This window comes from Leptonotus elevatus, chromosome 15 (assembly GCF_054856555.1).
Source record: "Leptonotus elevatus isolate MCC_2025b chromosome 15, RoL_Lele_1.0, whole genome shotgun sequence".
NCBI lineage: Eukaryota > Metazoa > Chordata > Actinopteri > Syngnathiformes > Syngnathidae > Leptonotus > Leptonotus elevatus.
Window position 1 is genome coordinate 18,510,317 of NC_141253.1, and position 22,687 is coordinate 18,533,003.

The following is a 22,687-nucleotide window of genomic DNA, read 5'->3' on the forward strand; positions in this document are numbered from 1 at the left end:
AGCCACCTCAATTTACATAACAGTACTTTACTACTTTATCAACACATAGATTTACATTTCCAGAAGTATTTGATTCAAGGTAGAAGTTTTGCACATTGATTCGAAGAGAAGAAATATGGTTACTTTTGTTAACTGATCAAATAAAAGCAAAACTTTTTAAGTTCTTGGTTTGTGTAAAAAAATATAATAATAATAATAATAATTTTTAAAAATCGTAAATCTAATTTTTTGTTAAAAAATCAGAAATTTTATTTTTAGGCAAAATCGCCCAGCCCTACATTCAACTAGTTTTAAGTCTTGTTGGAATTTGTTGGAATTTAGATGTTTCTGGGGTTGGTGAAAGACTCTGGTTGGTAACCCGGTGGGTAGTAGGTGATGTCTGGTCGGTGCTGGATTTCACTTTCCTTTATTTTCTTTGATCCTTCCTCTGGTCTCCTGACAACCTCACGACTCTAGCTGGATTCTGAAGTATTCGGTTTAGGTGAACGGTATGGGACTTTTAATAGGTTTTAGGTGAATTAATGAGTACACACTCACATGCACGCACACACTCACGCACATACAAAATAAAAATAAAAATACAAAATAAAAAAAGAGAGAGCAATGATGATGACATGTCAAATCGGTAAAATTACCGAATGAACAATACTGAGCTCTCTCTCTCTCTCCAAAAAAAAAAAGCATTGGCTTCGTCTATTCTCTCTTGTTCTCACTGTCGAATGCTTAGGCTATGCGTATTAGCTTCTTTGAGTAACTTCTTTGCCACCACGGAAGTGAGAATTAGTTACTTGGAAGAGAGTAAGGTGACCAAACGTTCTCTTTTGCCTGGACATGTCCACTTTTTTTACATACTGTCCAAGCGTGCGAGTTTTTTTACAAATTCATGGAACTGTCTGGTTTTCATTACAAGACAAATGGGAGGCGGAGTGCACCATGTTACCGTGACTGTTAGATCGCAGACTGCTCGCATGTCGCATGAGGGGTGTAGGGAAAAAGAAAGACGTGCGTATTATTCTTTCTATATATATTTTTTTAGAACAAAGTAGGTCAGAGTTTTAGGTAACTCACTTCCTACGCATTCAAATTAGCTTTAGCTCACTGGTAACCCTCTTTGCCGCGGAAGGTTGCGCCCATAAATGCGCCTCAGTGCAGTCAAGTTAGCTTAGCAAGTTAGCATTACCCCGCAGTGAGCAAGTAGCAGTTGCTGATGGGTTTGCATGACCTGTCGCGAGTAACATCGGGGATGTACAGTGGGGCAAAAGGGTATCAACCTGGGATGGGCAAATGGGCATCGCCATTTATAGTAAAATATTGCCTCGCGCTTGATGGACCCCTGCAGGACTGCATGAACCCACCACCAGTTTATTTGAGCAAGGTATCCGTGTTATTGACAAAACACTTGATTGGCGATGAATCAACCTCAAGGTATAACCATCACTGTCAACTGGTTAGTTGTGCCATGCGATTGGCTGGCAACCAATACAGAGTGCCTCTTGCCCCAAGTCAGCTGTGAAAGGCTTCAGCACACCCGTCTACTAATGACGATAAGTAGCACAGAATACGTATGGGCGGATAGTTTACATCTACATGTAAATGGCTGAAAAAGCAAAGCGAGGAGAGTCTAATACTGAAGTGCACATATGCACGAGCAAAGAGCCTCTCAGTCTGAAGTATCCATTCTCTCCTTTATTTCTCACCCATTTCCTGTTTTTCTATTACTATAATATATATACATTACAGCTGCAAGTACAATCCGTTTCTTCATTAACAATTGTGCGATGTTGTTTGTGGTTAAGTAATAAAAAATAAACGTATAAATGGTAAGACAGTTTTTCTGTTGGAGTGAGTTGGGATGAGTGTCAAATGTCAATCCTCACGTAAAATTTATTTGCAACAAGAGAAAAGATTAAAACTGTTGCCGAACGTCTGGCAAACTCTACGACCTTGAATGAACTCTGACGAGAAATCAACATACGCTACTTTTACAAACATTTGGCCCATTTCAGACAATTTGTATGAACCGAAATCATACATATGGCATTGCAATGGAAAGATGACTGACCTTAAATTTGCATTAAAACCCAAAAGAACAAGATGGGAGAGGTGTTCTAACTGTATGCGTTCGGAAGGAAGTACAGTGGAATCTCGAGTTAATGGACACTGAAGCAACAGACAAAAAATCATGGTCAATCCACTCAAAAAGCCCCTTTGTACAGTACCTTTCAAAATCTCTTAGCTCCAGAATTCGGTGCAATTTGCCGCGATTCGCCACAACAGCTGTAGACAGCACCATCAACAGAGACTGGTCACGTGTTTCCAAATGGCAAATTTGAGCAAAAAACGCCCTGAGTTTCTAAATGGCCAGAGTGAACCAATGCGCGCTTGGAGCGCATTTCTGAACGCGCCCTTACAGTAGACTTGAGCAGGCTTAAACGCGCAGCAATCTCACAGCCATGTTGGCAGGGGTAACTTTCCCATCAAAAGCAATGCAAGTATATATGTGGCACTTTGTGGAAGCCATCTTAAAAGGGGTGACTGTCGCAGAGGTGGCAAATCCAGATCCAGAAAGCAAAATCCTACCACAGTTTGGCTTTAGCCCCTAATGCTAGCTAGCTAGCTCCCTAGCAGGTAAACGTGCACCGTGGGAGCTAGCTAGATAGCATCTGAGGTTAAAGCCAAACTGTTGCAGGATTTTTACTTTCTGGATCTGGATTTGCCACCTCTAATGGATATTAGCTTAGCATCGCTGTAGGCACACAGCTCAAAAGGAGCATGTCATATTCATCTATGGGCCTAGGCTGTTTTTTGCTCAGAGACTAAACATGCACATGTTTCTTCAACATGCCGGTTTTTTTTGGTACAGTACACACTACAGTAGTTTGTTAATTTTTTTTGTAAAGCCCTTATCTAAGGCATCTAATCGTAACAGAGGTGAAAAAAGGAATCCCTAACATTGTGGCTTGTGAACATTATATGCACACCATTATCCTCCCTTTAAGCACCATAACGGCGAGTTTGGATAAACTTTAAAACTTTTCAAACTGTTTCAACTTAGCTTTTTTTAAATTGAGTTACCATCATTTTGTACAGTACTGGCCATTTTTTGGCTACAATATGTTTTTGTAGCCAAACATCTTCTTCTTCTTTTTTTTACTGGATTGTGTGTTTTTAGGCCACAAAGAAACTACTTCGATGTAGTGGAGAACCAACTCTAATGGAGTAGCATTTGCCCTAATTGGTCCATTAAATCGAGGTTCCACTGTACCTGTAAGGTACAATATCTTAAAAAAATATACAATAATAAAAAGCCAGTTGTTTAAAGTTTAGTTTGAAGTACTTGCCAACACATATGAGTTGTAAAGAGCTGTAAAGTTATCCCTATTACCACTCTGCTTGTTTCATAGGAAGCAAGTAGCAACAAGCCCCTCTACCTTGTTGAACTTCCACCCCGAAGCAGTTGAAAAGAGCATCATTGGCCACCTCAACGTAGCGGAGGCCAAAGACTGTATTACACTGACTGCATAAAATATTAACAACAACAAAAAAGTATGGAAAAGGTAGATCAAACAAACTACAGTATGTCAGTAATCCTATTAATATGTGCACTTAAACAAAGTCAGTCATGTCAAAGATTGACTGTCTAGCTAAGGTGGGCTCTTAAAGTTAAAGTACCACTGATTGTCACACCCACCTAAGTGGGGCAAAATTCTTTCTCCGCATTTGACCCATCCCCTGAGGAATGGGTGAGAAGCAGCAGGGGCCGCACTCGGGAATCATTTAGTGATCTAACCCCCCCCAATTCCAACCCTTAGTGTCAAGAAGGGCGGCAATGGGTCCCATTTTTATAGTCTTTGGTATGAATCAGCCAGGGATTGAACCCACAGCCTCCCAGTCTTAGGGCGGACACTACCACTAGGCTACTGAGCTAAAGAGAAGTTCCCATAGCAGGAGTCTTCCTATCCACTTAAAATCAGCCATACATTACTAGTGCCAAGTCTGGTCAAGTTGTTATTTTCTGCTGTGAATAAAAAAAAAAGGAAACTGTTTAATTTTGTCTTGCAATTGCATAGAGATAAAACAGGATGTAACATTTGGATTAAAAATAAAATATAAAATAGATTGTGTGTTTATGTCCATTTTGCTGGTCACAGGTAATTAAACTGGTTCACCGAGTATACATTTGTTTACAGGAGTTGGCAAGCAGATCAGAGCAAAATAGCAAATGGGTGAGCTGCAGCCTCAAATCCTATTGTGAAATGACCATTTCACTGTTTGTTATTGCACTAAGTGAAACTAGGATATTGATACAGGCCTATCTGTAAATAAACTAATGAAGAGGGCATCAAAAGTGTGTTCATCCAACGACAATGGTTTACTTATCAGAGTAGATTTACGAACGCAAATTCCTCCACACTTGTCACACCCTCTCAACATAGCGGTGTGACAATTGACACCCAGAGGCTATAGCTTTGTCGTACTTGTCTGAAGCACAAACATAGTTTCAAACCAGATTCAACAATATTAGGTCATTTACATTCCCTGTTGTGTGCGGAACTTCAGCCACCTTAACAAAAAGTCCCAGAAAAAAACCGTAATTGAAATACGGAAATGTTCACAACAACATGAGCTTCCACAACACACACATAAGAAGACACACACTCGTCTTTGCTCCACTTTAAATACATATTTAGATTATATTTTTTTCTGTAGACGACTGCACACGTCATAGTGGGATCTACAGTGAAGCCTACAGACACTGCTTTGGGTATGAGTATAAGGAAAGGCGCAGTTAGCTTCCACGAGCCATCCAGGATAACTGCACGCCGTTGTGTGGAAACTATATAGGAATTACACGCACGCGCACGATTACTTTTTGCCTGCAACAAATACTACTGGCTAACTAATCAGTGACACTAACGTTTCAATCTGTATCCACATCGAGTCCTTGCTGACGTCAAGGACTTCTTACAAGAACGGTGGAAACTTTTTAAAGTTTAAAACATAAATCCTACCTGAGCGCGCAGTTAACAGTGCCGCTGACAGTCCCCTTGGAATTTCAATGAAACAGTTTCGCCGTGATTTCGATTAATCCAAGAAACAGGGCAAGTTTGAGCAGGGAGAAAGGGCAGTTAGCGACCTTTTTTTCTAACTTCCCCTCCCTATCCGCTCAGGGTAGTGGTAGCTACAAACTCCTCCCTGGATGCATACTGCATGACTGCATAGCGGCGGCGCAGTGGGGCGGGCGGTGTCTCGCGTCACGGAGGAGGCGAGATCAGCAGCAGGCCGACTGCTTCTCCCAGACTTCAATTCAGGATAGTCTATGACTGTCAAAATAAATATACAGTAATACCAAATTACTGATAGAGACGGTTTGGAGCAATAGCAAAACAATTCATCACAGATGATGTCAGACGTTATTCAGTGTTGCGCGGGGCTCATTACTTTAGTGCCACCTAGTGGTGCGTAGGAGAAGTGCACACAACAATGATTGAAATACTGTATGGGTCGGGTCGTTCCATCCATAAATTGGTAATTAAAATTTGTAATTGAGGCACCCCCCAAAAAATTGTCAAGAAAATTAGCTAATACACCATTGTTATAATGTGAGTTACCAATTAGACACCCGAAAAGCATACAATTAAAAATATTTCTACATAAATCATTTTGAAATAGATAAAGTAACAATTAATTTGAATGATGTGATCTCGCTTTTTCGGTCTCCCGTGTTCGGACTCAAGTTATTATCAAACAAACGTTCTATCTCCATAGAAAACACTCTGAACAAGTATTTTCTATCTTTTAAAATCCTTACTTTTTCGCATATTATATATAATATTAAGGTCATCAGACAAATGTAAAGATAACCCAAATAAACACACTTCGGTTCGTATCTTGGTTTTGTGCTCACGGTTTGACTCTTCGAAAAATCTATTATTATTATTATTATTATTATTATTATTATTATTATTTTGTCTTTCTATCTATGCCAGCCCAGCGGCATATAGTAGCAGGCATAAAATAATAATACATTCTCTTCAATTGGTTTGGGAAAAGGTGCATTTAATCTATGTATCCATGCTGCCATAAATCATGTCATCATGGCTCCCTGCAATACCTGCATACAAGCCCAGATTTCACAAGAGGTAAATACATTTGTGACTTAACCGAGTCACGTTATTACAGTATGTATAGTTTTTGTCATTTTTGTTTGGTTTTATCGTGAGGTTTTTCTAACATAGCTGCCTTGGCTCCACATATTGGAAACCACAGATGTGAACATTGACCTCCTACATAAAAGCTCAAGTTATTAAATAAGTCATATATGATGCACACAAAGAAGTGCCATAATTAATATCCAATAGGAATAGAGGAGTAATTATTGTGTTTTATTTATTTATTACTATCAACCGGTCCGGATGATAATCATACATGAATGAGCTCAGCTCATACATAAAGTAATTTCTTCATCTCTTCATTCATGGGACATGTACCCACAGTTCTAAAATGTTTGGCTCTAAACACCACCACAGTGGGTTTTAAATAAAACGAACAAGATGTACATGAAGACTTTCAGCTGTAATTTAAAGTTATTTATTACGGTTGTCGGCAGGGGCAAACGCGCTGCAAACCGTCGAATGCTGCAAACACAGAAATGATGCAAACAAATAAGCCAAATGCATAAATACACACTAAAACGCATGGGGAAAAAACTGCAAAAGGAAAGCAATGCACATAAGAAATGCAAACGCAGCAAACACAGCATGCAAAAAAAAAAACACAAAAATGTAAAAAAAAAAACAATTAAAAAAAACAGTGTTTTACAAAATTAGAACATTTCATGTCACCAACAAAAAACGGATCTCAAACAGAAATGTTGGCCTTCTGAAAAGTGTATTCAAGTCATATGCCCCTCAGTACATTGTTGCCTCCTTTTTAGCATCAAGGTGGCGTGGCATGGAGGCGATTAGCCTTTGATACAGTTCAGGTGTTATTGTAGCCCAAGATGCTTTGATATCGGGCCTTTATATGGTCTGCATTTCAGGGTTTCTTTCTCTCATCCTCCTCTTGGCAACGACACAACATCCATTTTTAAGGGGGTTCAAGTCAGGCAGGCTTGCGGGTATTGGTGCTTTCTGGGCAGGTTCCAAATCCTGCTGGAAAATATGGTCACAAAGAGACACTTCAGGAAGACCTTCAGGATACGAAGGCCAACTGCAATGAACAAGTGACATACATCAAGGTCTAGAGCAGTGGTCCTCAACCCTGGTCCTCGGGGACCGGTATCCAGCCTGTTTTCCATGTCTCCTACAGCCAACACAGGTGGGAATCGTTATCAGGCTTCTCCAGAGCTTGCTAATTAGCTGATGATATGAATCACCTGTGTTGGCTGCGGGAGACATGGAAAACAGGTTGGATACCGGTCCCTGAGGATCAGGGTTGAGGACCACTGGTCTAGAGGGAGCAGGTGGAAAGCAAGATTAAGAAAAATTCTAATGATGACGTCATGTCTTTGCCGCGCGTAATAAATGAGCCGTCTGCGTGGCTAAATTACTAATTAATTAAATTGAAGTCAAATATAAAGTCACAACTGTTACTCGAAATAACTTTGCCGATTCACATACGTATCCCGAGCCGTGCGGACCTCGCGGATGGGTCAAGCATAAATCAAGCTTAATGCCCCCGCCCGCCTGGAGAGCATATTGGACTTTTGATGACATCGGGGTCGGATATATGCGATCTGGCCGTTCAGACTGCGGTCGCATTGCAAAAATTCGGATACGTATCCGATCTAGGACCACATATAGAAGTGACCCAGGTCGGATATGAAAAAATCTGAATTGAGCAGTTTAGACTGACATAAAAAAAAAGTCAGATACAGGTCGCATTTGGGCAAAAAAAATCGACCTGGGTCGCATTTGCCTGCAGTGTGGACGTAGCCCACTAGATATCAGAATTGATCCACCCAAAAATAATTGTACATGTGCTTTTATCCGTTGAAACATATCAGAGTAATGTAATAAAATACATATTTGAGAAAAAAATTGTATTTATAATAATGATAATAAAAAAAAATTAAATTACAGTATCTATTTATGTACCAAATGGGCCTAATCCAAACAGAGGCCCTCCATACAGGGAGCTTGGCATATGCACTGATAAAGTATGCTGTATGAAACACTGATGAGGCATCTTAAAAAAATACTGAGATGGAATAAAGAATATAGGAGCTCTTTTCTGTCTTTAACTGTAAAATTTTAATTTTTACTAAATAGATTTTTCAGTAAATCCCTAAAGGGAAAATTCTATTTATATTCTGTATTTTTTGTTGCACTCCACAAAGAGCAAAAAACACTTATGCAGAGATGTAAACAACTATTGTAGTTGCAATTCCATTCATAAAAAAACATAATTTGAGTGTTTCATGTATCAGTCGAGAACTATGTTTATTGTCTTTTTCCCCCCTCATATCTATCCCCCCAAATCTGTTCCGGTTCATGACAGAAGATACTTCTGATCTGACATTCAGCAATATATTCCATTGAAAAAATAGGCGAAACATTTTCAAGGTATTTAATGTCTTCAGTGTGCAAAGACTAATTTAAGATTTGTGAGGGGGGGAAAAACACACACCAAGAAATGTTTAATACAGTATTCATTTATTCATTTTGTGGTTTGCAGAAATAGTATGGCTACAATAAATCTGATGAAACATCCACTCACTCCTATCTACAACAAAGCATAAATAATTTTACAGCTTTTACTGTACATTACCATCAAATTTGTTAAGATCATTTGACCTATTAGTCAAGTCACATGTTACACTACATTACAGCCACAACATAGCCACCACTGTATTTGTGATGCTACTGTGTGTGGAGAGGCACCAATTTACTGTACACAAGGAGACAACTTTTGTTTACATTTGATACATTGTTAATATAAGGCTTCTTAATGGCATACTGTAACTGTACTTTCAGTAACTGCTCTGACTCCAGCTGTCCGTTTATATATTATCCACACCCCCATTTATTTCAAGACTGATGTTTGCCATGGTTTCTACCTGAGTGCTATTTATGCCTATGCTGGATATTTTATTCAAGATTTCAGGAATAAAACAACCGGAGAGACACAAAAAAAAGAACTTCTTACAAAAACCTCATAAAACTAATGGACATTGATGCAATACAAATTTGTCTATTTTTTTTAATTTATTTTTAAATGTAGGTTAGCTTCTGTTTCCATTATAGCTAGCAGATACATGCTGTATTCAGAGTGACACAGCAGTAAAGACTAAAACTAATAATCCAGGTCCAGAAAGTAAAAACGCTGCCACAGTTTGGCTTGAGCACCAGGTGCTAGCTAGCTAGCTCCCTAGCTAGCTCCCATGGTGCTCATTAACCTGCTAGGGAGCTAGCATCAATAGCTAAAGCCAAACTGTGGCAGGATTTCTACTTTTTGGACCTGGATTTTGCCACCTCTAGTGATATCTAATGTAGTAACTGAAACAAATAACCAAATTAATGTTTCAGTAAGAGTGCAATGTCATTTTATATCTTCCGATGTGCCCAGCTTTAAAGAAACAAAATACATTTGGAGAAAGCAAAGTAGGGACAATTGAACCCATAATATGCAATGAGAAGGGTGATGACCGAGGAGCGTTGGCTGCTGTTAAGCCAATATCAAAGGCTGCCACAGATGCACATTTAAAAACCTCATTTTTAAATGGAAAACATTTGCTTTCTCTAGAATGTCATTCTAAAGGTCACAAACAGATTGTGCTCCCAAACAAGAATATCTAAAAATGTAAAATATAAAATTAAGTATCTTAGCACTCAATGATGTTATGAAATATGTCTTGATAGGTGAGGATGTGCAACATACAGGCGGTTTCAGCAGCATCCAAGATTGTCCACAAGCAGCGCTGCAAGACCAATCAAACGTTGGCCTTTTGACCGCTTAGTGTTTGGACCGTTTCCAAATTAATGGCCCTCGAAACCTTGAGGAAGAGCTGACGGCTCAGTTGCTGACGCCGGTGTCGCAGTTGGAGGTGGCCACAGGGATGCGCGGCATCTTCTTGGCTGGACTCGGGATGTGCTAAAATGACACAGCGATCATTTGAGACATACAGCATTGCTGATTGCTCGAAATTTGTGGTTCTAACTCAGGGGTGGGCAAACTTGGTCCTCGAGGGCCGGAGTACTGCAGGTTTTGGAGGTCTCCCTCTTTCAACAAAAGCTGGTTTCGATCAACAGGATCTTTATCAGGCTTATGCAGAGCTGATCATATATCAGCTGTGTTGGAGAAGGGAAACATACAAAACCTGCAGGATCCAAGGAACGAGTTTGCCCACCCCTGTTCTAAGTACCCCCCCTCAAAACATGTTGAACTCTCTATGATCCACCATAATGGACCAACTTAAAAATACAGTGGCTGAGGTTTTAGTGCTAAGAGCTGTACCCAAGTTACATGCAACAGAACTGTTCTTAAACATGTACTAAACTTGAGGGGAAAAAATACTTTACTTGAAAAGTAAAAATAATAATAATGGATTAAAAAGAAAGAAAGAAAGAAATTGTTGAAGTTGTTCAAAGCTAGGGCCTGACCAATTAATCGACCACCGATCGTAATCGGACGATTATTGCCCTTCAATTATCAGCCAAAAGTAAAACAATGGGCCAAATGACTGATTGTTTTCCCTTTAAAATGTTATACTGTAATCGAAGAAAACCAAAGTTTCCAATGCTGTGTAAGTACCCTGAATGCACCATTTTGCTTGCATGGCATTAGCAACGAGCAAGTGTGTAGTTTATGTGATTGTGTTGTCCGTGAGCGTCCTTTAAGCTGTTTAATGACACCCCAGTTGGAGTTAACTGTAAAACTAAATACACGACAATAAAAATTACATCCACTGTATATTTAAGTACAAAACATAGCTAGCCTGGCGCTAATTTTAAAGTGAATGGGGGATCCCATTCAAATGTTAATGGGAAGTTAGCATCAACTTTGTGAGTGTTTTTCCTTCAAATAACGAATATTCACACACACATTTGCAGTGGGAACACATACCCACAGGTAAGATAAAACTGCGTCAAGGCACTCATTTTCCCCAATCTGTGAAAAAACTAGTTATTTTAATATAATTCAATCGCATTATATATTTTTAAAAATAATCTGCAGATTAATCGGTAATCGGTCATCTGTATTCACCCCCCCCCCCCCCCCCCCCAGCCAAAATCGGTATTGGCATCGGTCTCAAAAATTGCATATCGGTCGGGCCCTATTCATAGCTAAAAGCTTCATTCTAATGCATTTGAATGTTCCGTGTATTCAATTTTGGAAATTTGAATTGTATTTAATTCAGTGATTCTTTTGTGATGGAAGCTGTACCTCTGTGGTAGTGCTAGAGCGAACACGTTCCGGCTCTGACGGCAGGTCACTGTCTAGAGGTCTCCTGGCATATTCCCTACGGTGTTTCTCATCCACTCGTGTCAGGTACCAAGTTCCTGGAAAGAGATCCTCCACAGAGCCACGAGGGATGTAGCTGGCTGTAATGAGAGATGTTTTTTTTAGATTAAAACAATACCCTCACATTTGAAATGAATGTAAGCAAGAAGAACAATATTCAAGTTTGTTACAGCGCATTGGCATACCAACCATTTGGAAGAACAGTGGAACCTCAATTTAACAGACCCGAAACCAACAAGTGACAGATTCAACGGACAGAAACTAGGGTCCAAACTGCTTCAATTTGCTCGGTTGGTGTATAGTGTCTACCCAAGTTTAGTGCTTAAAAAGGTACAGTGGTACAGATTTTTGGCAGGAAAAAATACAGATAACCGATTAATCGGCCGATTATTAAAAAAATACATATATAATGCATAAACATTGGGGGCAGCGTGGTGTGGTGCATCCATGGTGTACACACTTAAAGTCAGTACAGAAGAAAGTTAGGGTTGAATTCTATTAAAACAACTTGTTTTTCACACATTGGGAATAATTTGTGCCTTTGCATGGTGTTATTTTAACTGTGGATATGTGTTCCCACAGCATTTGTATGTGAATATTTGTTATTTGAAGGAAAAACACTCCTGAACTCGATGCTAACTTCCTGTTAGTATTTGAATGGGATCCTCCCCTCGCTTTTAGCAATAGCGCAAGGTTTAAAAACAAAGCATGTTTTATTTTTAAATATACAGTGGATGTAATTGTTAACGTTGTGTGTTTAGTTTTACAGTTAACTCCAACTGGGATGTCATTAAACAGCTTAAAGGACGCTTAGAGATAACAGAATAACATACGCTGCACACTTGCTAGTTGCTGATGCTACGCAAACGAAATGGTGCATTCAGGGTACTTTCACAGCGTCGGAAACTTCAGCTTTCTTCGATGATAAAGTTTTAAGGGGAAAATAATTGGCCATTTGGTTAAAATCGGCCGGGCCCTACAAATAATGCAATTTATAACCTTATGAAAATTCATACCTAGGTGGTGGGTCTCTTCTCTGAGATTCATATTTTCAGAGAAGACAGCAGGTGAAACCTTCTTCCTTGACTCCAATCTGGCCTTCAGGTCACTCACACTACAGATGAGCTTGTCAAGAGCAGAACCTGGGAGTAGAGGTCAGTCAATTTTGTCATACAATCATGATTGATTCATGTCAGGTAAGTGCGCAGAACTCACCAGGTGTGTGGTCCTGTGAGACTCTGAGAGAATATAAAGTTGCAGCAAATCCTGATCCATATGAGAAGACTCCAATCCTCTGACCTGCCAACTGTGAAGATGTGTGTCTGCAACAAAGTCAGCAGAGATAATATTTAAACAAATGTACACTAAATTTTTAGAGATGGTAATTGTCTTTTCACGCGTTATGGGGAAAAAAAAGTATTCAGTGGTCAGCACCTAAAACGGATTATGTCTGACTTCTGATATTCCACTGTAGTATAATGGGGTAGATGCCACGGACTTCAGACTTCCGGGTTCCACACATAAGCGTCGTTTCCGGCCATTGATGGGAGCGTTCCAACACTCGCACTCCCACCCCTGCGCCCCCCAAACGCACATGTCTTAACTCTCTGAAATGCTTCATCAATTGAGACAGACACACTACACACTCGCACCTGTTGACGGTAACGCGCAACCGAGGGGCACAAAGGAAAGCGGAAGCGCAAGAACTGGGATGCGGCCCACACGTCGCAAACAGGAAACGGAAACAAAGCTGAAGCTGTGTGAAAACCAGGAAGTCGGAAGTCCCGCCTCCTCCGTGGCATTTACCCCATTGTCACTGTAGGGGCAAAGGTTTTGATACATCATACATGACTAACTCCTTCACTCCCAGCCATTTGCACTGAAGCAAACCCCTTTTGCTTCTGGCTGTATTACTGGATTTTGCAAGGCCCACAGAATATTGTGTTCTAGTACTATAAAAACATGGAACCTACCAAAAGAAAGATTAGTCTCTTCTTTCACCAGAAAAAAAAAAGTATCTGTTTCCGTTTTGCAGCAATTAGCATTAGAATATAGCTAAGTTTCATCATTATTCACAAACTTGTTGAAAAAAAAAGAAGAGCGTTGCAACATGGCCTTGGCTGATCTCTTAAACTCTGTTGCCACCTGCTGGCTGTTATTGTAATAACTACCATTGCTTTAAGTGACATTTTCATGTCAAAAGCTGCATCAAAGCTGCTCTAGCATTAAAAAAAACAACATAAAAATACATTTTTGGGAGTGAAGGACAAAGTATTACAAAACATTTATAGGTTTGAATGAGTTAATCAGTTAATACAAACTAATTCCTTTTTAGGTCCCCTAAATTTCAGGTCATCACTTTATCAATCAGGATATCAGGACATTTCTGACATGAATCAAGTTACTGTCAATTTGATGCAGGCAAGTGAAAACAAAAGGCAGACATTGAGACATACTGCGCAATGACTGATGCCAAGCAGCCGTAGACCGAGGGGGTGTACATGTTTCCATTCTGGTTGGATATCAGCAAAGACAGCTTGGTCTTTCTCTCAAACAAATCCGCACTGGCCTTCATGAAGGCCTTCTCAACATCCCGGTCAAAGTAGGTTTCTTCTGGCTTGATGTCTCTGCAAAACAACACCAATATGATGAAACGACAACACAGAAAATGAGCCTAGCGCAAGACTATAGAAACACAAAATGGAATATTTGCAGGAAGTCCGTTTACCTAAAAGCATCAAGGCCGCTGAACGGGCCCGTGTCAGTGTTTGGACAGGGGTGGTTCAGAAAGTCATTCAGCATCAATCTGGCCAAAGACTTCTGCACCAGTTTGCAGTATGGCGAGTGGAAGACGAGAAAGCCAAAGTCTTCCAAAGAAAAGCGCTTCTCTGAATCCTCTGTCATGGAGAAAGAAAATAGATTCCTCAATTTAAAAAGTACTAATTGCTTTGTCTGGAAAAATTAACTGTTTCAATGGTAAAATTAAATTTGTATTTACGAGGAATGTCCCAAGCTCTTTTTTTTTTGCACCCAAGTTACTTCAAAGGACAGTGTGCAGAATTTTTCCATTTTTCAATGTTCATTAATTAAAATAAAAAATAAACTATCACAACGTACATTTTTTAAAGATATAATCGTAGGTCTAGCAATCACTAATTATATAACATAGGCCATGCCACGCCTACAGGAGGCTGACATATTTCGTCATGTTCCTTCAGCTACAGATACCCAAAGGCAGTGGTTCTCAAAAGGGGGTACGTGAAGGCACTCTGGGGGTACATGAGATTTTAAAATGTGGAATCTATACAAAAATACTTTAAAAATAATTATTAAATTATCTTAAGTTCTTAAAATGAACGTTAGATTCAGTAGGCTATTAACTTCATTGTCAACTTAACAAAACAGAATGGTTTGACCTAACCTGTCATATGTCACCTAGCAAAATTAAGTTTGGGATTTCTTTTTGCAAACATATCTTTACTATGACCCAAAAAGAGGACACTTAATGGTGCTAATTTGTGTTCACACAAATCTTGACTTTATTTCCAAATAGTTCAAGAGAGACCACAAAATAAATGAAATTCCAAAGTTCAATAATAATCAGGCAATGGTGACGCAACACTATTTGAAGTCATTTATATTTTTTAACCAAAAATGCTTTGCGCTGCATGGTACTTGTATGAATTTTTTTTCACAGGGGGTACATCGCTGAAAAAAGGTTGATAACCACTGTCCTAAGGTAAATAATTTCACAAACATAGTAAGTGGTGATGGCCTTGTGAAGTGTGGTCTCTCTGAGGCACCGTAGTGCGCGTGCTTCAAAATGCACACACTTCGAACTTAGGTTGTTGCATTCTATTAGTTCACCAGTTGATGGCACTCAAATCTAAATACTGTATCTTTAATTATTGAGCCAATACAGAGTCCCAACCTGATTAATCACCAATGCAATAAAAAGAAAAATAGAATGCATCCATATTGTCTCAATTGTCCTAATTTTGTTAATTTGAAGACAAATATCCTATTCCAGTGAAGTATTGATCCAAACCAAGCAAACAAACAAACCTTTTTTATAGCATGTCAGTGGTGCAACACAAACCAATGATGCAAACAAATTCCATTTAAAGATCTTCTTATATATACAAAAACACCTAAACAAAATACTTGTTTTGAAGGCCAGGAACACACAAATTGTTGAAGGTCAAGCATACAGAAAAGCATGGTACAGCTTCCATAGTTGAATGATTTACGACACTTCAACTTGCTCACTTTCGCACATATTGCTCAGCGGATTAAAAGCTCATTTCCTTAAAGCGACTTTATGATCACTGAACTTGAATAAACTTGTCATGTAAATCCTACAGCAAGTAACGTCCTAAGCACTCTCAACCAATTAGGCAGTTATCAGTCTACTCAAAAAACAAGTATGCAAAGCAGTCATACAACACACTAAAATCAAAGTTGTTCGAATTTACAAATCCAATTCCAATGAAGTTGGGACATTGTGTCAAACATAAATACAATCATTTGCAAATCAAGTTCAACCTATATTTAATTGACAAGATTACATTTTCAAACTGATGTTTATTGTTTTTAGCAAATAATCATTAACTTGGAATTTTATGGCTACAACACGATCCAAAACAGCTGGGAAAGTCGTGGGGTTTCCATCCAATTGTTTCAAATTTCTTAAGCGAATTTACTGAAAATGTGCAAAACGCACATGCGACTTTTGCCCGTTTCAATCTGTTCTTCTTTTGCGAATATTGAGAGGGCACTCCACTGCCGTAGGTGGTGCTATACACCATAGAGATGTGATCCAACATTAATTAAAAAAGTAGAAGAAGACCAGGAAGCAACTGCGCCGTGCGATGACGTCATATGAGTTTTCTTTTGTAATTCTTGATAAACTGTTGTGTTTTCCATCTAAAATTGCATTATTATTCACTTCTTTAATTCATTCCAAAAAGATTTCGTCGTCCCCCAAACATACTTTACTTTATTGTCCGACATTGCTTTGTGAGTACAAACGTACGTGTGACGTAACATCTAGTCAAAAAATGCGACGTGTATCCTGTCTTGTCAGCGGTTGTTCGCAAAACCTGTTTCCATAGCCCAAATGCGCATTTTCCTTTTTCGATACGTTTCAAAATCCACCCCGCCTCCAAGCGTAAAAACGTCTTTTTGCCAAGTTTGGGCCCTTTTTCGAATTCCTAGTATTTCCATTCATTTTCACATTTCTTGAAAATTCTAAGAAAAATGGGTAGATGGAAACCCCACTAGTGTTATATCATCTTTTCTTTTAACGTTGAATAAACGTTTGGGAACTTCGGACACTAATTGTTGATGCTTTGTAGGTGGAATTCTTTCCCATTCTTGCTTGATGTACAGCTTCAGACTAAGGGATCAAAGGTCACGGGCATTCATGTCGGTTTTAAGCCTTGCCGCTTACATTTAGTGATTTCTCCAGATTCTCTGAACCTTTTGATGATGGACCGTAGATGTTGAAATCGCGAAATTCCTTGCAATTGGACGTTGAGGAAAATTGTCCATAAACTTGACTATTTTCCCATGCACTTGTTCACATTTGTGTTAATTTTATCAGCCATTTTAAAATTTAGTTTTAGTTTTAAGTCTACTTTCAATCACGCTTGTTAGTTTTGATCAGAATTAGTTACTCATTTTTATTAATAGTCCGTTTTTAGTCGACTATAAATCTAGCATTTTAGTCCAAGAAAACATAATACAATAATTTTATTCTTCTAGTATTAGTCAACAAACACTGTCAAAGTTTTAGCCTATTTTTTTTTAGTCAGGACAATAATTTTACCCCTGTATTTGTTTTTGTCAGCAGATTATGTTGAACATTTATATCTAAAACTATTTCACAATTTTTTTTCTCTCATCTTTTTGATGAAAAACAACGTGACACACAATTACAGTATATCAACAAGTGGCTACTATGGTTCCATGCTATGAGCTAATAAATTAGTCAGCATTAGTTAGCGGTTGGATTAACATTATTGTTGGAACGTTATAGCCGTTGGATTAATGTTACATTACAACGATAATTTACTTCTTTTTTTTAACCTTTCACCGTGAATCCACCTCCTGTCTGTCATGTGTTTGCACATTGTTGCACCCGCTCGACCGCAGATTTGAAATGGGGATGTATCACTGTATGTCACAGTGACAGATTAGCAGAGACAAGATTTTACAATATTATATAATTTTCATTTCGTTTTTGTTCGTGAACTAAAATGTCCATAAATTTTAGTGCAGTTGTTATTAAGTGAAGTACATTTTCATCTTGTCTTCATTAGTCGACAAAAATGCATAGGGCCTACTGATTTAGTCCCAGTTATTGTTTATTAATGAGGGTTTTAGTCCGGTGAAAAATGTGTGATGACGAAATTAACACTAGTTCACATAGAGGTGAACTTTGGCCCATTTTTGCTTGTGAATGACTGAGAAATTCAGGAAAGCTCCTTTTATACCCAATCATGGCACCCACCTGTTCCCAATTAGCCTGTTCACCTTTGGGATGTTCCAAACAGGTGTTTGATGAGCATTCCTCAACTTTTTCAATCTTTTTTGCCACCTGTTCCAAATGTTTTGGAACGTCTTCCAGCCATAAAATTCTAATTTAATAATTATTTGCTAAAAACAATACAGTTTATCAGTTTGAATATTAACTATCTTGTCTTTGTAGTGTATTCAATTAAATATACATTGAACATGATTTGCAAATCACTGTACTCAGTTTTTATTTATGTTTAACACATCGGACACACAAGAAAAAAACCATTATATTAATGGGACACATAGTTTCCAAATCTAAACAAATGTTGAAGTCCACCAGAATCCTGCAACATCTTACGCTAAACATTTGGGATACCACTGTATTTCCCCCCCGCTCTAATAGTTTGACCATAATGTTCCTTCAGTGTAGGTAGACTTGCTCAGTTAGTCAAAAATATGATCAAGTCAGAAGAAGAAGAAAAAAAAATGTTGGGAGCCTTTAGAGTCATGTGTAAAAATACTTAAATAAGTTTTAACCAACCTCTTTGCCATTGCGCATGGACCTTGTTCCGGTACACAGAGTAGCAGCGGTCTAAGGCACTCAGGTAGCACTCAATAGACAGCTTGCCATCTACCACAGGATACTCAGACATGAGGTCAGGTTTGTAGAAGTCGTATGCATGCTGCATGTGGGTTCCTCGCAGGCCTGTGCCAAATAAAGTACATCATCATTAACACACTTATTTAATTACACAAGTTCCACTACTAAGATGACAAAAGCCACATCACGATTGTGAGGAAAACTTGAGTAGAAAGTAGTCTGATATGTTCATTTCCTAAGACAACATGTATGCATTTCTTAACTGTACGAGCCTATGGAGACTATATATGGCCTTATATCCAGTACACAACATAAAAGAATAACCCAACAGACATATTACAAAACGTTGACAGCCTTAATGTTTTTGTCGTGGTCAGTTAGTAAAAAAAAAAGTAAAATAAACAATTACATTTTGTTTGTAACATAGCAGGTAAGCGACAGTAAATGTTATTCACTTATGTTTTGGTCACAAATTTACTCTGTAAACAAATGCAGTGGAGCTCAGCCTCTGATGAGCGGGGGTCATTATCTTAATTAAATCAATGGTCATGAAAATAAATAGTTCAAGTATAAAACTTCAGTTGAAAGTATGCATATTACGGGGGGGTTTCAGTCATTGTTATCTTGAACAAATTTACCTAATATACTAGGGCTGTGCAATTAATTGAAATTTAACTACAATTTCAATTATTACAATCCACACGTACAAAATAAGCATAATCGGGAAAAAAAGATTAATAATTTTTTTGGAGTTGTTTAAATTTATACATTTGCACCTTTTTTTAATTTTAAAATAAACTAATTTAATAAATGTTGTTTCATCAAAAGGAACTTGCATAATTATAGTGTTTCAAATAATTTTTTTTGTCTTAATATGTTTTGTTTTTTATGTTTAAAAATGTTCTTGTTTTGTACCAAAAAATACATGATCGCCCTACTGCACAGTGCACAAGCTGCACTCCAACTTTACACATTTTATATATATATATATATATATATATATATATATATATATATATATATATATATATATATAAAAAAAATTCTGTTTGAACCCAAAGGAACTTACTTACATAGTGTTTATTTTCTTCTTCTTTTTAAATTGGTCTTAAGATTTTTAAATGCTTAAACATTTTCTTGTTTTCTGCCCAAAAAAATAAGCGTTCGAATAATTGTGATTTCAATTATTGCCAAAATTATCGTGATTATTATTTTTTTCCCCATAATCGAGCAGCCCTACAATATACAAAGGTTAAATATCATCCAGTTATCCCTTTGTATACTGAGAGCTCAAATATGATTGTATACATTTTTTCCATCAACACTTAAACCAGTAATATAGCTAAAATTAACTAAATAAAAGCAATGGCTATTATAGAGGCCACCCTATATACATAAAAGAAGAGAAGATAAGATTATTTTAAGTCAATCACTGTGAGATCTTACCATAGTGTAAGTCAGTCACTGTTGAACAAATTCACACACTTACTGACCTCGTTCAAAGGCCAAAGGCGCATTGGGCCCAATGAGCATTGCCACAGCACCAGCACCGCCTGTAGGTCTGGCACTTCCTGAGGCGTAAACAGCAATGTCCCCTGCTACAACTAAGGCATAGCGGCCTGCAGAGAGAAACCAAGATCAACCAAACAAAAATTGTCCTGCCTATTAGATACCAGCATATCAGCAGCGTTGTAGTACTGGAATGAAAAGAGAATATTACAACAAACCATCAACATGAAACAAAGCTCAAACTACTACCATTGAGTATGTGTATTTTAAGCATGTTCACCTACCATCCCATGAGCTGGATTCAACCCAGTTTACAGCATTGAAGAGTGCAGCTGTCCCTCCATAACACGCATTTGTGGTGTCAATGCCTTCTACATCAGTATTACCGGAGTCCTCAAACAGCTGCATGAGGACTGTTTTTACAGACTTGGACTTATCAATGATGCTCTCTGTGCCAACTTCCAAACGACCAATTGTATCGTAGGACAGGCTGTTCTTCTCCATCAGTCTCTGGACCACTGTCAGGCAAAGAGAGTTTATATCCTCACAGTCTGAGCAGAAGCCCATGCAGGCTTGACCCAGGCCCACAGTGTATTTGCCAGCTGTAACACCATCAAACTGTTCCAATTCCGCTTGGTCCACATACTGCGATGGGAAGTACAGTTCCATGGCAATGATACCCACATCTTTGGGCCACGGCCCCAAGCAGTTGAGAGAGGCAGATCCAGGCATCCTGTTCAGGTTGAGAAGGTTTACTATTTACAATCATGTTTAGATGCAGTGAAATACGGAAGCGCGGAACTGCCAATGTGGAGTAAAGAGCTTTGACTGGGTTGTCTCGGTCTAATTTATTACCAAGTAAATCAAACGTATTGATAAAGTTATTCGAACGTACTGCGAAGTCCTTCAAATGATAAGGTTGTCCCAACTTATTGGTAGAAGGTAGGCTAAACACACACACACAAAAAATCAATAATAATAATACCCCCCCATAATGCCACGGGGTATTGACATGCGCATGCACAATTGTGGCATTACCCCTGTGGGATTATTGGGGGGATGCTGGTTTTAGCATTTGTCCTATATTTTACCAATAAATTAAATTTTTAACAATTTGGTGGAATGACATATGACTATATTAGCAGTTTTCACTTTTGTAGTTAATGAATATAATTATGTCTTCGGTTACTAAAAGTATACAAATGTTTACAGCAAGTCCTTGGAATTTTTTTGAGGTGAGAAAACAATACTTATTGAAACATTAATCTTCTATTTCTACAAATTGTAATAATCTATGTAAACAATTGTTTGATGGTAACATTCTTACGTTTACATCCAAAGTTTGGTTTTATTTTAAACGTGAGATGTATCTTTCCCAAAGCTTTTGTACCTGGTACACGAAAGATGCTCATAGGGCAGAGCAACGACACCATTCATAAACTGAAAATAACAATGAATTCACACTTTACGTTGGCGAGGCTATAAACACAAAACAGACAGAATAACTAAAAACTGCTATTGCTATGGTGTGTAAATTAACAATAATGGGATGCCAATAACGTTTCCACTGCTTTCTACAGTTATTGAAAAAAATAGATAAGAGACACGACGTTGGGCTTTTTAAAACTGAGCCCAAAGCAAACTAGGAAGAAAACTGGGTGAAAGGTCAACAACAAAAATGCCAAAAGTTAAGATAGGTCACTCATGGCTGTCGTCATCTGTAATTCGTTAATTTAGTCAGCAGAGTGATATTTAACGACATAATGATAAGCACCGCGTTCTGGATGGCGAATTTGACAAAAGATTGTCCATAATTTTAAATTTTATTTGGACAAACTTCTTATTGATGATGATACCAAGTCGTCATGATGTGTCGTTTCCCACCCGGACACAATATGTTACGGACATGCTTTAGCGCTCTGTCAAACTAGCTCACTTTGGTTTTAGTGACATCTTGGATAACAGTTTAGATTACAACTTGTCTTAACGATTGATCAATCAAATAGTATTCATATGATGTAAAAATACCACAGACACCTACGTCCGAGCAAGTTCATTCGAAAACATATATTGATATATCCATGTGTATAATCCAGAATCCAACCGATCAAATTTAATTGTAGACATAAAAAGAGGAAAATCTTACCTGTGTAAGTGTAGCGCCAGTAATGTAATTTAGTCTGGACTGAGTGCCTGTTAAGTAGCAGCTTTTAAATTGCGGTACCCCCGGCAGAAGAGTATTTATGTACGAGGATGACAGGGAAGCGTAACCTACGTGCACACGCAAGGCTATTCAGCCAATCAGATGACAAGGTAGGTTTGTCAACGTGCAGTGCTACCAAGCGCGCAGACTTCCTCGCCAATCAGAAAGTAAGAATTGCTACCATGCGTCAGAGCCGTAACAGTGGTCCAATAGAATCAAGTGTACGATGTCTGGTGAGAGGGAACAACCAATCACAGCATGAACGTAATTCCTGGCGCGGTAAGTAGATATAGTGGTGGGCCGCTCAAGTCTCAAGTCCTATGTTCGTGTGTTAATAATACATAAGACATTTTAACAACTAATAAGTTCTATAAATTCTTATCAAA

The 22,687-nt window shown here is 38.4% G+C and overlaps 2 protein-coding genes across 3 annotated transcripts in view; both read right to left on the reverse strand.

Annotated features, from left to right (window-relative positions):
• tln1 (talin 1) overlaps window positions 1-5,211 on the reverse strand; it is a 98,182-nt gene extending 92,971 nt beyond the window's left edge. For both annotated transcript variants that reach the window (XM_086096117.1, XM_086096116.1), the window contains exon 1: window positions 5,013-5,211. The gene's annotated coding sequence lies outside the window, so the exon portion shown is untranslated. The remainder of the gene's footprint in view (window positions 1-5,012) is intronic.
• A 3,320-nt stretch (window positions 5,212-8,531) lies between these two features.
• On the reverse strand, window positions 8,532-22,385 carry hmgcs1 (3-hydroxy-3-methylglutaryl-CoA synthase 1 (soluble)). Its single transcript, XM_086096119.1, has 10 exons — window positions 22,245-22,385; window positions 20,383-20,831; window positions 20,083-20,208; window positions 18,530-18,694; window positions 14,195-14,363; window positions 13,923-14,093; window positions 12,682-12,788; window positions 12,483-12,608; window positions 11,389-11,546; window positions 8,532-10,095 (listed from the first exon to the last, which is right to left on the reverse strand). The coding sequence occupies exons 2-10, from the start codon at window positions 20,828-20,830 to the stop codon at window positions 10,018-10,020; spliced, it is 1,548 nt and encodes a 515-aa protein (XP_085952245.1). The 5' UTR covers window position 20,831; window positions 22,245-22,385; the 3' UTR covers window positions 8,532-10,017.
• Window positions 22,386-22,687: the final 302 nt, after the last annotated feature.